This window comes from Anoplopoma fimbria, chromosome 22 (assembly GCF_027596085.1).
Source record: "Anoplopoma fimbria isolate UVic2021 breed Golden Eagle Sablefish chromosome 22, Afim_UVic_2022, whole genome shotgun sequence".
NCBI classification, from domain to species: Eukaryota; Metazoa; Chordata; class Actinopteri; order Perciformes; family Anoplopomatidae; genus Anoplopoma; species Anoplopoma fimbria.
Genome location: NC_072470.1, coordinates 10,999,235 through 11,014,765, shown reverse-complemented (window position 1 = coordinate 11,014,765; position 15,531 = coordinate 10,999,235). Strand labels below are relative to the sequence as shown.

The 15,531-nt window shown below is 41.4% G+C and overlaps 1 protein-coding gene across 1 annotated transcript in view; it reads left to right on the top strand.

Annotated features, from left to right (window-relative positions):
* Window positions 1-8,158, top strand: part of LOC129111781 (E3 ubiquitin-protein ligase Midline-1-like) — a 35,608-nt gene extending 27,450 nt beyond the window's left edge. The window contains exons 5-10 of the mRNA XM_054623872.1: window positions 268-416; window positions 897-1,024; window positions 2,089-2,232; window positions 5,304-5,465; window positions 5,666-5,873; window positions 5,957-8,158. Coding sequence (XP_054479847.1) covers window positions 268-416; window positions 897-1,024; window positions 2,089-2,232; window positions 5,304-5,465; window positions 5,666-5,873; window positions 5,957-6,305 — 1,140 coding nt within the window. The 3' untranslated portion in view covers window positions 6,306-8,158. The remainder of the gene's footprint in view (window positions 1-267; window positions 417-896; window positions 1,025-2,088; window positions 2,233-5,303; window positions 5,466-5,665; window positions 5,874-5,956) is intronic.
* Window positions 8,159-15,531: the final 7,373 nt, after the last annotated feature.

Below are 15,531 nucleotides of genomic sequence, written 5' to 3'. Positions count from 1 at the left end.
GCTCAAACTAATTAAGAAAACATGAATAAATACATGACTATGTGCATCAGTCGGCACTGGATTTGACCTTTTCACGTATGAGTGACTTTGAAAAGTTAACATCCAACGCCCCAAAAACATATATTTTGGGGTAATTTCCTGTCAACTCTGATTATGTTCTAATGCCTAATAATCTGCAACATCTTAACCTGGATGAAGGTATTTTCATCCTCGGTTTGGTCATTTGATCCAGCCTGTTCTCAGACTTCTCTTTGCCGTCCTCCCTAGGCACAAAGGATTCGGAAGCTCGCCCAACAGATCTCCAACTGCAAGCAGTGCATCGAGAGGTCCTCCGCCCTCATCACGCAGGCCGATCAGACGCTTAAGGAAACCGACCACGCTCGCTTCCTGCAGACCGCCAAGAGCATCAACGAGAGGTCTGAAAGCCCCACACACTTGTCTCACATGTTGGAATTATTCAGTTTGACAAACCAAGGTCTAGCTTTAGGGAGAGGGGCAAAGACTGCACACATAGATGGGAACTCAGAATTCCCCAACAGCAGACAAGTAGACAGGGAATCCATCCTTTATTTAGCCAAATTGCATTCGACTCCTTACTCAAGCTTTCTGACTAACTGCTTTGGCAATCTAGAGCAAAACCTGGTGTCCAATATGTGCATCCTCGGGAGGGGTCTGATTCTATTCAGATTGAGTATTTTTAATTTAATTTAGCAACTCTTGAGCAGTTAGTTTATTCTGCATAATTTATCTTACTCCATCAGCCTAGTGTGGCAAAAATCCTTGTTTCAGCATCTCGGAGTAGCTTATAAATGACGATAAAGCTCCTTTGTTCTAATATAAACACTTGAAGAATGAAGTAAGAAAGCCTGTTCTATTTTGATTGGTGATGGATCTAGGGTTTCCATGGCGACTGCATCAACCCAAGTGCTGATCCCTGAGATACACCTAACGGACACCTTTGACACTGTTGCCCTGGACTTCACCAGAGAGAAGAAGCTGTTGGAGAATCTGGATTACCTGACAGGTAATCCCTCTTGTTTTGCCCTCAAGAGGGACAGCTATGGATTTTTGCCCCTTTTTACCCACTTTAAAATTTAAAAGCACTAATATATGTCAAAATCAGTAACAGCAGACTAGCCTTTTAATTTAGTTCCTCACTGACCATAAAAAAAACATTGCCTTCAAATACAATTCTATTGAAGCTTTGAATTTTTGTTATCCTTTTTAACTGCTGTTCTCTAGCACTGCATTTGAAGGAGCAGTCCCCAGTACATTAACCCCAAAACTAATTTTCAACATTCATTTCTGATGTCCCATTTGGAGGGACCCATCTTAATGTCACTGAGTGAGTTTTTAGCACGCCGGGGACCAAAAAACAAGGCATCATGTCTAGTGGATTTGAAGGTCTGTGAAAATGGCTGGCTCATATTTATTCTCTGCGATGCATGAGGGCCTCGCTCGAGGGCCTTTTTCACTAAGTGAATCAGTCTGAATCACTCCACTATGTTCAGCCACTCATGGCAGAATGCTTGGGAGAGAGTGACAGACACAGAAAGAGATGGGAAGTGGCTGTACAATCAATTTAAGCTGTGACTTTGTATCTTTGTTTCTTACCTCAGTCCATTCTCTTCCAACTAAAGGCTCTGCGAATTCAAAAAAAGGAGAAATATATCATAAAGACTATATCACTATATCACACGAATGCATGAGTGTAGAGGCCAATCTAGCGTATCTGGTTATATAACGACTCACATTTGTCACAGCTAAAAGGATTGGGTTATTTACTCTACCCGCTGTGTCAATGTGAGCTGCTTTTCATGTGAATACTTGATTATTTCGCTTCCGCATTGCTTTTAATGCTCAACACACCACTCTAGTGGAAAGAACATCTTCAGTCCTGTGTGTAATGAAGCCTTTACACTCATGAATGGAGCCAAATTAACTAGTACGGGGTTAATTGGGGCTCCTGTTTGCTATAACAAATGACCAGTGTGTTATCATTTTTGGAACATTTGCAATTATATTAAGTTGGTATTATCTGCATTAGATCCTGTAGGGTGACTTTTCCTTTTTTTATGCCCTCTGCAGCTCCGAGTGCTCCCTGCATAAGGGAGGAGTTGTGCACGGCTTCGTACGACACCATCTCTGTCCACTGGACGTCTGATGACGAGTTCACAGTAGTGTCCTATGAGCTCCAGTACGCCATCTTCACTGGGCAGTCTAACATTGCCAGTAAGTATGAGGGGCTGAAAAGGAATGCTTGAAATCAGATAGGGCATTAATGTAGTTTCAGGTTTTTGGAGCAGTATCTTTTTTTTCCCCCTCATCTTGTGTTTTTAGCAGCCTGGTGGGAGGAGTGTGGTCCATATGTCTTTCCTCTTTTCTTTGTCGCAAAAACAAACAACCAAGCCAATAAGCGTTTTGAGGGCAAAATTGGGAACGGTGATTTTGTGTTCTTGTGCCAAAACCAGAAAAATGATGACAGAAAAAAATAACTATGAATGAATGGCCTCCAGCCTGCATGAGATTGACGAGAAATAACTGAAATCAGCATATTTCCTCCATCAATGTGGAACACATTAGCCCCCAGAAAGCACTACTGCAGCTTTCCTGTGGACTGTAACTGATGTAGACTGGATGGATATGTCTAGTCGCTACTGACAGAATAACAAGCCCTCCCAGATAGGAAAAGGGGAACGTGAAGTGACAGTAAAATGGCAATTCAGGCAACTGGAGAAGGCTTTGAATAGAATAGAAATAGAAAATAAAATACTTTGACTACTTTTTGCTAGCAAAAGGCAGATTTTGTCATTGGTTTGCATGGACGAAATCAGCTATTAAAAGGGTAAATTAAAACGGAACACATTACATCCAGACAGGACGCATTAAAATACATCTTAAACAATAGAAACTACATCAGAAAGGAGCACCAAGTACTCGATTGTGAGGAATGAAATACTGTTTAAAAAAAATGATATAATATGATGTGTGCTGAGGTAACAACCTGGCTTCAGAGAGTAGCTGTCCTTACTAATTAAGATATTTTATGGCTACAGGGACAAACTACTTTTTAAAGATGTTTTGGAGAGCCATTTTGAGAACTTACTAACTTATAATAAATAATAAGACCTGCTTGAGTGCCATCATGCTGCTCTACTGGTGGCCACTGGCTTCCCTAAGGCAGCTGGGAGTTGAAGTGCTATTCTAAAAGCCGAGATAGCGGTGGAAGTGGAACCTCCTGAAGCGAAGCCTCTGGCCTTTATGCTACTATCACCCTCAGATGTTGTCACACATCAACTGACTGTAGCTTGTGACGGATGAAAGGAGAACGAGATTTTACAATAGTGCAGCAGAGAATCCACTCAGTAAAAGAGGAGACTTCAGTGGATGTACATAGTTCTTACGTCTAGTAGCAACGATGGAGTCCGTATGCTGAGAGATTCCTGCTTCTCTTCTATCTTTCTTCCCATCTTCCCGAGGTTACACCTTTGAAATTACTTTACCGTTCAAAGCATGTTTAGAACCGACAGCCATCAAGCTAATGTGACATTTATTTCCCCTCTTTCTTTCACATCCCTGTCTGCTCCTGTTCACCGAGACGCTGGGGATTTTTTCTCACCTCCTGTTTTCACATCCGATAATGTCAGAGGTGTTGCTGTTGGCATCCGAGTCACACGCCAAAAGATTCCCCCCGGAGCAATTCGGATGAATCAAGACGTGAAAGTCTAACGATGTTGATTTAATAAAAGACACACACACACACACCAAAAAAAACATGCTTAATCTAAGCACACATTTTCAGGGTAGCCTTTTGAATTAGATTTCCTTTGGGAAATGAGTGCTAAGATAATAGTAAAGAGAGAGAGAGACTTAGTCTGCTACTATGTGTTGGATTTGAATGGATTTACTTTAAGTCTTGAAGTGTATACAGGAATAATAGCACGTCCCCAGTGTGATCCTCTTATTATAATTTCGTCATTAGTCATAATAACCACACGTATAGATTATATAAAATGAAATGCATATTAAAATATGTTCATTAATCCCCACTTCTCACACTATCAATACTATTCAGGAGTGTTTCACATGTGGCCTGAAGGACAAGACCAGCTTCCAAGACTGGAATGATTTGGAGGTGTGAAAATTGCATAGACGCCATTAATTATCCAATAGGGGTTTTGCTGTCCGGAGTAGCAGGCCCTATGCTGAATATGTAATTATAGATCACACATTATGTTCAGACTGTACATGACAGAAATGGACACGTCGCCATGACTTCACAGAGTGTGCTCGGTGTGTTCACAGCTACTTTCATTTCAAATTGGGCAGCTACGCATACTGGAGAATGCATGTTTGTATGCAGGGATGTTTAATGTTTTCACTAAGCTCGATTAAAGAGATTGTGGTACAGTCATTTCTATTCCTTTTTTAGGCTGGTACTTTACTACCCCAAAAAATCATTGCCATAAACAATGCAGATACTGCTCAGGATTCACTAGATACTAAGACAAACTGCCGTATCTACCAACAAAAGGCATTATTTAAGCTTTCTGGACAAGGTGGTGACCACAACTTTATGTGACACTGAAACATTCAAAGGAGACCTCGAGGCGATCATTATGGGAGATTATTTTCACCTCTGGGTGGCCAACAAAAAAAGCAGCTACAGTGGTACCTTCCTGTGTTAAGTTCCTCTGGCGGACTAACCCATGCCATGAAAGGAAAGTACACACATGCACGACTCGTGAGGAGGTGCTGCAGTACTGTAGTGCCATTGAATAAACACACACACACACACACACACACACACACACACCACACACACACACACACACACACACACACACACACACACACACACACACACACACACACACACACAGCAGATAGAGCATAGTGTAGCTGTGAAGCTGCTGAGGTGTGAATAGTTTCCTCTAGTGCCTTTTCACACCCTCTCACCTGTTCCCACTGCCACAGGCTCATACACAACCAATCATTGAGTACACTATCCTTCACAGCACTTTACTGGACTTCATTACTCCCCAGGAAACTTTGAAGTAAACATGTTTTTTTTCCTATTTGGGTGTTGTTTTGGCTGAAAGTGTCTGCAGTTAAACATTTATGTCTTCTCAGTCGTTTTTCGGATGAATAAAACGCATGCTATTTGCTATAAATGCATTTTTTTAGGAACCTTTAACCAGTAAAAACTTGAATATCATTTCTCATTGAATCAACTGACTGAACACTATCATTTTCCCCCTCTTTCTCCTTATCTTGTGGCCCTTTCTCCTCTCTTCCTCCAGGTCTGTGTAACTCATTGGAGAGTTGGATGATTGTTCCCAACATCAAGCAGAACCACTACACGGTGCACGGTCTGCAGAGCGGCACCAAGTATATCTTTGTTGTCAAGGCCATTAACCAAGCGGGAAGCAGGAGCAGTGAACCGGGGACTCTGAAGACCAACAGTAAGCACATAACGACTGAAAACCAACAACCCCTATCGGATCAACCTTTGCTGAAAATGTATCTTTAAAAAACACTCACACAAAAGTAGCTCATTGGTTTTATAAGTCGGCAATTATGAAAAATGAATAAATGAGCTGTTCTGTTAATATCGTTGCCTGTTATAGGTCTGAATACATTTCAAAATCTTTCTCCTCACCAGGCCAGCCGTTCAAGCTGGACCCTAAATCTGCCCACAAGAAGCTGAAGGTGTCCCACGACAATCTGACGGTGGAGCGGGACGAAACCACGTCCAAGAAGGGCCACAGCCAGGAGCGCTTCACCAGCCAGAGCAGCTACGGCGTGGTGGGGAATGTCTACATCGACAGTGGCCGTCACTACTGGGAGGCTTTGATTGGAGGGAGCACATGGTGAGTTTAACTGAAAAATGTCTAGTCGGGAGTCTGTTTGAGGTAAAGGTTCGAGGTTGACCGAAGTCTCCGCTCCTCCTCAGGTACGCTGTGGGTATAGCCTACAAATCGGCCCCCAAGCACGAGTGGATCGGCAAAAACTCGGCCTCCTGGGTGCTCTGCCGCTGCAACAACTCCTGGGTGGTTCGCCACAACAGCAAAGAGCTGGCCATCGAGCCCTCGCCCCACCTGCGGCGCGTCGGGGTCCTGCTGGACTACGACGCCGGCTTCGTGACCTTCTACGACGCCGTGGGCTCCCAGCACCTGCACACATTCCAAGTCTCCTTCGTCCAGCCCGTGTGTCCCGTGTTCAACGTGTGGAACAAGTGTCTGACGATTCTGACCGGTCTGCCCATCCCCGACCATCTAGAGGTGCTGGAGCCCGACGACTGAAGACTACAGACAGACGGGAATAAATCAGCATGAACTGTGTCTTAATTATCTTAAAGCTGCACTGGGCAAGGTTTGTGAAAGTGATCATCATTTGATAGAGATAAATAGAGTGCACCCCACTTATTAATTCAAACAAATCTTTTGTTTTTACCTAAATTAGATTCTGGTCATGTGCCCTTTGGCACTAAGAGTGAAATATGAACTGTCTCCTCCACAGCAGCTAGCAGCTCTCTCCGAAAAAATCCTGAACTCCCACATGTCTGATATTAATACTCGCTACCATTTGTGCAAAATTACCTAGTGCAGCTTTTTTATATGCGAAAAAAGACGTCTGGTGTGTTTTCTCATCGAGTGATTTTGCGTTGTTTACTATGATTTTTAAAGCGGATATGGCGCTGGTTCATATCGTCTTTGACTCCTGGTCAAAACCTTTTTCGAAATGGATGACAGAAAGCTGGAGTCAATCCAGAAGAAACCAGAACGAATGGACAGATCTGAGCTACAAATTCATACTCTAAGGCACTTTGGGCCACGACGGGTGCATTTGTACCATGGCAACTTGGAAACAAGCCACAAATCAATTTCTAATTTTCTTTTCTCTTTTACACCACCCTTATCAGATATAGCACTTTGAAAATCCCTGAAAGTACACACATACACGCACACACAGCACCCCCAACTTTAATCAATCACTGCTTCTGGAAGGAGCAGGATTATAGATGTATATTTTGCAAATTCATCGCATACCTCCCCTTATCTTCCCCTCGTTCATTGAAATGGAACCAAAGTAGCATTTGCTGTCTGTTCAGATGTCTTTCCATACATTTTACATAAGTTAATAAATGCTGAATTATTTTTAAAAAAAAGTGATGAGAGGATATATAATTATGCTAATATTAAATGCAGGATTCCCTTAAATGTACACCTTGTTTTTGTACATTGCTCATACTTTATTCATGCTTTTGTAGCCTAAAATGTATTTGGTGCAATTAACATGCATTGGTATTGGGAAAGTGCTGTGTTCTGTTTGACTTGTTGTGTTAAATTCACTTTTTTTGGCAGCCATTAGGAGTTCATGTGATGCATTATATGTGAGTTGCGTTACAGTTGTAGCCCCTGGTTATTATTGGAGCTAGGAGATAAAATGCACATTAGAGTGTGATTTTTTTCTCTCACTTTTCTATACAACAAGCTATCTAGTGGGACATATTTGTGCTGGTGTGCCAATACTTAATTAAATTACTTTTAACAAAGAGTGTCTTCCCATTTCCAAAATATTAAATTTTACACGTCATGTTTACACTGAGGGTCTTGTGAAAATCAAATCTACATGCAGCATCACTTTCTTGCAGACATGTTGCACATTGATGATGTCAGTAGGGCGCACATCACTCTTCAAACATTGGCTTGCTATTTAAAAAAGGGACAAAACGGCTTAAATGAGATACAGCTATTGATACTCAAACGTCAAAACCTTTGCAACAAAACCTCCCAAATGGATAGCGTAAATATATATCCTTATAATTCAATATTGTTCTATATCTAATATTGTTTACCAGTGGCAAAAAGGCCCTCCTCAGTGTAAATACAAAGATTTGGTTGTATAATGTTGTTTTGTCTCAATACCTGGTACACTTACAAAGTATGATGACAAATCTATTCTTTAATTCTGTGTTTCCTTGACAATTAATTGAACTGTATGTTTTCATTGTATCCGATACAAATATGTAGTGCTTAATTTAATGTTTCCATTCGAATTTTATGACCATGGTGTTATTTGTTCCGTCTCTGTGGACATTTTTATGGAAAACAGGATATGTGCGCTTGCATCACTGTCGTCTGAGAAGTTTATGAAAAGGTCAAAAATAAACGTTTGTTCCTTTTGACATTAAAGTGTGCGATTCTTTATCCAGTGCAGCAAAACAGCGGTGTGAGAATGTCAAGAGTTGATCTCATAAAAGCAGGACGGGGTGAAATGCCAGGAGCCATGTCTGGTTTTGTTTCTCTGGGGGCGAACAAACAAAGATCTGATATTGAGGATATTCAAGCAGTTGCAAATTCAGTAATTGTTCAGTGTAAAGGTACTGGTGCCCCTCAAGAAGACTCTGCACTCATTGCTTTCAGCGGGAACATGCTCTTCTTCTCAATTTACTTCCCAGTTATAGAGTCTAAATTCAGGTCGGACTCTATGTCAGTCACCCGACATTTAAAGCCTCTATAATCCATAATCTTACATTAAAAATGTATTGCATGACATGTGAAAGGGGCCGCTCCGTAATCATCACGCAACTCTGGGATTGACCCCTAGGTTGGAAACCACCTCCCTTTGGTGTTCAACAATGGAGCTGCGGTGGAGAGGTCTATTTTGATTTATCTGGCCAAGTGTTGTGTAATCTTTGTGACGAGGAATGTTAGTTTCTGTTTATTTTGCTTCTGATAGCCAGACACTTATTAACCGCTAACTAACCAGTTAATTTAAGCCGCATTTTGATGGGCTATCTTTTTACAGATGCAGAAATTATGATATTTTGTGCTGTAAATGTCTTGCATTATGTTTTATTGTCTATTGGCTTTTCTGTAGTTTATCGATACATTTTTATCTCGTCATTGCTCAGGATTTTCCAATTGATCTGCCACCTATAATGTAATTTTTTTTAGCACATTATCACACTTGAATTGCCATATAAACGGATTCTTCAGAAGGCATCAAAGCACCCGACAGCATCTAGACCATCCAGGAAGACGCTTGTGTCATTCTAAGTTCAGACCTCAACTTGTGTAGGTCATTTGACATTATGTATTTCCTGAGGAAGGGGAGGTGATTGAGGCTATCACATAAACTTCCCGCGGACATCGGGTGCTCTTCCTGATTTTTCCAGGAGCAATTGTTCTTAGACGCCAGGCATCAGTGGGGGGTTTGACACTGAACACCGAGCATTAGCTGAAGCTTTGTGTGTGTGTCGTTTGCTCGGTTCAGTGGCGCGAGTGGGCAAAATCAGTTAACTCCACTGAGCAAACAATAAAAAGGACATATTGCAAAGTACAGGTCACCATCTGCAAATAATGGAGGTGCTAGTCTGTAATACAGAAGCTATGGTGGAGATAATATGTGCAGGTGTCTCTCTGTAGTCACAAGGACTGATAACAGTCATCAGTGCTGCTCTGTAGAGCTTCTGCTGTATGAGACAATATGTATTTACTATTGGCTGCTTACGAATAACTATCCTTCACTAATATGTCTTCTGAAATAATACTACATTGTACATACAAACTTAGAGGCATAAAACAACAACATTGGCTACTGACTGACTGACTGACTATCATTGCTAGAATGTGTCATGAGAACCAGTTGCACAGTGTTACATCCACGTCACAATTACACTCATTGCATATGAAATGTCTAAAATCCTGAGTCACAATATAAGGCCATCTGTTCTCCAAAAGGTAAGCCGAGCATTAAATGTGTCATATTTTAATATGAAGATGTCCACAGAGAGCAATTATCTTCTGAACACTTTCCTCTGAGACAACGTTCCATAAACATGAAATAATGAATCCCTTGTTGGCCTGCTATAAGGGAGGTATGCCTGCAGGTTGTCAAACAACTGCATGTATTTAAATAAATTAAGAAAATCCCTGGCCCTAAATGATAACTTTTTCCACCAACTTAATCCATTTTTAGCCAAGTTCAGCAGCAGTTAAATGCGCGTACTGACCCACATCCAAGACTTTGTGTGACATTTCAAACAATCAATACAGTAATTTAATACGTCTCGGGATTTTGATACTCGGCTGAAATGTACCCCAATGGGTTGAGGACCAACTATTACATTAACCTTTGTCTGGGAAAGGATATGCTGAGCTTGTGTGTTGTTGTTGTTGGGTTTTTTTTTTCTACACAACTTCGGTTCACGTAGTGATGTACCACTACTATATTCACACAGAGAACTGTGAAGGTCCAGCAGCTTGGAGAGCTTAGGCCTTATATTTTGCCATGGGCACCTTGAATATACTTTCACAAGAGGTGGAAACTGCTAGACGTTCAACTTGTACCCATGGGTCTTGGAATTTGAGCCACTGACCTTCCTTCACAAGATCACTTCACTCCCCTTTAGGCAAGCATTGTCCTACTTTTGTACATTGCTGTTTTCGCTGCTACCACTGCAACCACACTTGAATGGGCAGTCTGGAGGCTCTGCCGTCCCCAGAGGATTTTTACAGCCAAGCCACAACACAGAGAGAGAGATAGAGAGAGAGAGAGAGAGAGAGAGAGAGAGAGAGAGACAGACTCCAAAAGACACAGCCTCTGTGCTTCTGGGGGAGCTGTGCATGTATTCTATAGACCCTTAAGTCCTGATGTACAGCACATGTGTGTGTGGTAAATAAACTCGTGCATGTATCTGTAGCTAACTGGTGACAATGTGGCATATCAGGCAAATTGGCAATGGCAGCATGAGCAGAGGAGCAATAATAGAAACTCCCTCAGGAGTGGATCTGGAAAATGGGACAGACTTTTGGTACAGAAGCACAGGGCCAACACAGACTAAATAAAGCAACGTCCAACATATCGAGTTACTGGGTCTAACTCGTCCATTTTGCATATCAATTTATTTTCATCCATTACCAGGAATGGAAAGAGAACAAGAATGTAATACTCAAGCAAAACCACTTAAATAAAAGTATTAAGTAGGTCAGTTTATATGTACTCCGGGTCAATGTGGAAAAAAGAGGGGAGGGTTGGATTTAACTGATGTACAATTAAATATGCAAACCATTCAGTTCTCTGTAGGCCAATAATAAGGTTTGAAATAAATGATTTGATGCATCCTGTAAGCAGTGTTCTGAATAAGCTGCAGTTGCCGATTGATTTTTTTGTTTTTATTACAGAGACCTGTAAAGACACCACTACAATAATCAAGTCCTCTAAAAACAAAAGGTAGGACGTTTTTCTTAGTCTTGTTGTACCCACGAGTCCTTTAAGACTATACCATCAATTCATTTTTTAAAAAGGACAAACCAATTGCATCTTTTTTTTGGCAATCAAACTCAGTTTTTTCAATAATTAATTGAGAAAATTCTGGCACATCCACTAGAGGAACAACATCACACCACAGGACACTGATGTCCAGACCAACAATGAAATCCCTCCTCTATAGACAGATATTTGCAGCCAGCGCATACAAGTGATAAACAAAACTGACTGACAATAAATAAAAAAAGAGCAATAGACACCATGGCGGGTGCAACAAGCCTCATTAGGCACCATGAATTAAATATGACACTTGTTATGGAATCAACAGCAGAATAAAAATATCAGCAAAGCAGATGTGCAGTATAATGGACTCCACAGTGACTGCAGCTCGCAAACACATATAAGAAAAGGGGGAAAATGCACAGTTTGCTACACAATGTGGCTTTGAACGCTCTCATATGTACAGTGAGTTTGTTATTGTGCTTACCTGCAGGGCTGGAAAGAACATTAGAATAATATTCTAAAGAGAACATACTGCTACACACATATTTCACCTTAAATTACAACATACATTTTAATCAAACGGCAACATAAGCCCATACATGCGCTAGGGGAACAACATCACAGCACAGAGCCTTGTGGGCAAAACCAACAACAGATTCCTTCTCTATAGACAAACATAGGCGGCCTGTGTATACAGCCGATTATCTACAATCACATTTCTCTAGGATTAACCAGAAAAGAGACAAAACAAGACAATCAAAGAAATATGACCAACAATGAATAACAATATGGACACCACGGCGGGTGCAAACAGCATTAATCCACAAAGAATAACACATCAGCAGAGCAGACAACAGTATTCCTTTTCCGTAGACAAACACTGGCAGCTTGTGTATACAACTGATCATCAATATATATATATATACACACACACAATCACCTTCCTTTAGAATCAACTAGAAAAGAGACAAAACCAGACAATTAAAGAAATATAACAAACAATGATTGAGAATATGGACACCATGGCGAGTGCAAACAATTCAGTTTCAATTCAATTCAGTTTATTTTGTATAGCCCAGAATCACAAATTACAAATTTGCCTCAGAGGGCTTTACAATCTGTGCACATGCGACATCCTCTGTCCTTCCCTCACATCGGCACAGGAAAAACTCCCCTAAAAAACCCCTTTAACAGAGGAGGGATCCTTCTCCCAGGATGGACAGAATGCAATAGATGTCATGTGTACAGAATGAGCAGCATAACAGTTCTTAGATACAACACATTCAATGTATATGACATAAATGATTCATATAATAAGACTACTTATAATAACAGCAGCAATTATTACAGTAGAATTATAGCCATGAAAATAGGGATAGTAATGTGACTAATAATAATAATCGAAGTAGCAGTGGGTGTCAGTCGGCTCACAGCAGGAGGCACGACTACGGTCCAGGTACCACAACGATTCATGGAAACCTGCAGAACGAGAAAGCAAAAGGGCTTCAGGGTGGAAGTAAAGCTAAAATGCTTAATGGTACAGGTAATAGTAATAGTAATGTGACTAGTAATAATAATAATAATGGTGGTAGCAGTCGGTGTCAGCAGGGCCGTAGCAGGATGCACGTCCACGGTCCAGGTACAGCCACGATTTATAGAAGCCTGCGAAGCGAGAAAGCACAAAGACTCCAGGGTACAAGCAAGTCAATAAGCGTAATAGTACAGGCAATAATAATAGTAATGTGACTAATAATGATAGTGGTAGTAGTAGTGGGTGTCAGCAGGGCCTCAGTAGGTGGCACGATGACAGTCCAAATATAACCCCGATTCCTGGGAACCTGCGAGGCGAGAAAGCACAAGAACTCCGGGGAAGAAGCAAAATCAGTAATGTGCATAAATAGGAGATTAATACATAAAGAAGGAGGGAGAGAAGAGGAGAGAGGAGCTCAGCGTATCCTAGGTAGTCCCCCGGCTGTCTAGGCACATAGCAGCATATCTAGGGGCTGGACCAAGGCGAACCTGAACCAGCCCTAACTATAAGCGCTATCAAAAAGGAAGGTCTTAAGCCTGCTCTTGAAGGTGGTGAGTGTGTCAGCATTAATCCCCATAAATGAAATATGACAGCTGTCATATGAGAATAAAACGTCATCAGAGCAGACAGCACAAAACATTCTACATTGTTATGATGCAACACAGCGGTTGCCCACGCTCTCTTATGTACCCGGAGGTTAAAACAATAAGTTAGTGAGGCCACTCACCGGTCTGAAGGTCCTCCACAGTCCGCTCAGCATCCCGGAGCGTCCATCCTCAATCCACAGCCCAACCCAACCCGGTCCTTTCGGCCTCCTCTGTCCGCGCTGCGCTCCTCAAGGTCCCCAAACATTTGGATCTGAACGAGGCCCCTGCAGACGGAGAATGACGGTCTCAAACAGCAGAAAAGGCCCCCACAAACACCTCGCTGCAGGTCAACGTTTATTGGTATTACGCGTCAACACTGCGTGAGTCTGTTGTCACGCGCGACGTCAGGCTGCGGTTCACCAGGTGTTGCAGCAAATCGTTGATTAAGGTGCAACCTCACCTGTTGCCTGTGTGGAGCCGTGGGGAGCTTTTTTTTTTTTTTTTTTTTAAAGGTTCAATTCTCACAGTTATTTCAGCATTTATTTTTTTTAAATCTTTAACTTATATAGCGAATTAAATAGCCTCCAATGTATGTGAAAAAAAAAATCACACAAAAAAAAGGGGTTTGTACCAGTAAAGACAGTTCATCGAATCAATTACTTCCACTCCTGACCATTAAAACACCACATTCAAGCCACATTGTAAAGAAGTAATGGGTAATGTGATTATTTGGTGGCAAAATTAAAACAATTCATTATCATACAACTTATTTTAAGTCAAAACAAGTTCCTTTCTCCCCAACTCTCCATGCATATTTGTGGTGGATTATGCAAAAACTTGTCTGTCTAGTCTAGAAATCAGTCCTCTAAATGTCCAGCAGATGTCACTGTTTGGATTCAGGAAAAAAAAAAAAAGCACACAAGCGCCCCATAGAAATGTCATTGAATAATGGACAGTAATTGGCAATAGAATGACTATTGAACTTCTCTCTGCATGGAGCTGGCGTGTGTGTGCTTGTTTCAAAGAAACAAGGCATTTCCAAGGAGACAAATCCATTGATTGTTATCCATTGTTATCCATGCTATTCATGTATTTCAATATTGCTGAGGCCTCTAGTCTGCCTTTAGAAAACAAAAAATCATCTCCATTTATCACATACCTTATACCTCGTCAACAGATTTCCACTTTATTACACTGAAATGGGAAAATTCCATGAATGAAATGCGGGCAGTCATTATGCGCAAGTGTCAGGCTCTCATTTGAACTTCCATCAATCATTCTCTGACTCCTTTAAGTCACTATCTATTAAATCCTCAATTTGGTTGGGAGACCGTTAGTCACAAGCCATTGCAGTTATAGAGGCCGTAGTTGTGTCCATTTTAGTATGGGCCAAGAAAAAATGTGCCAGAATAAGTCTCGAGGATCGACTGCAGCCATAATGTTTCATGAGTGTTTTGAAAAGATCAATATGCAATCAGGTTTTGGGTGTATTTATTTATTTTTATTCCTAAAGGGTAGTTTTCTAAGAATGCAGCGTGTACTTCTGGTACAAACTGCAAGCATATGTAGCATACACATTTGTGCATTATACAAAATCCAAGCATTCTGCCCTACTGAGGTGTTCATGAGCAAGGCACTGAATCCATACCCCCATACAGAGATACCGTTCTCTGTCTCTTATCCAAAGGGCAACATTTATCACAATCATAGTAATATTAAACATCGCATACTTTATGGGCGCTATTTGATAAATCTAACTCCCACTTGGACAAGATAATTGCTAGTTTGAGAGAAAGAAATTACCATAATTATAGGAAAGTTATTAGCTAATGTGGCTAAAGGGTTTCAGGTCAATGAGGAGCAGAGAGGTGGAATAGAGCGGCTGCAGCGTCTCACAGTTAAAGGACGACGTTATGGTCTTCTGTTTGCTGTCAAACTCGTATGTTATTGCCCAACTGTTAAAACCATATACTCGAGCGTCTTGATGATGACCACCACAGCAGCGGAGCCTCGCTGCCAGAAAGAATCCAGGATCTTGGATGACATCCGTGGAGGCCAGGTTGCTGGCGCTTCAGGGCACGGTCTCGATCCCAAGTGGCCCTCTTCGCTTGGCTTATAAGTAAATCTGGGAGG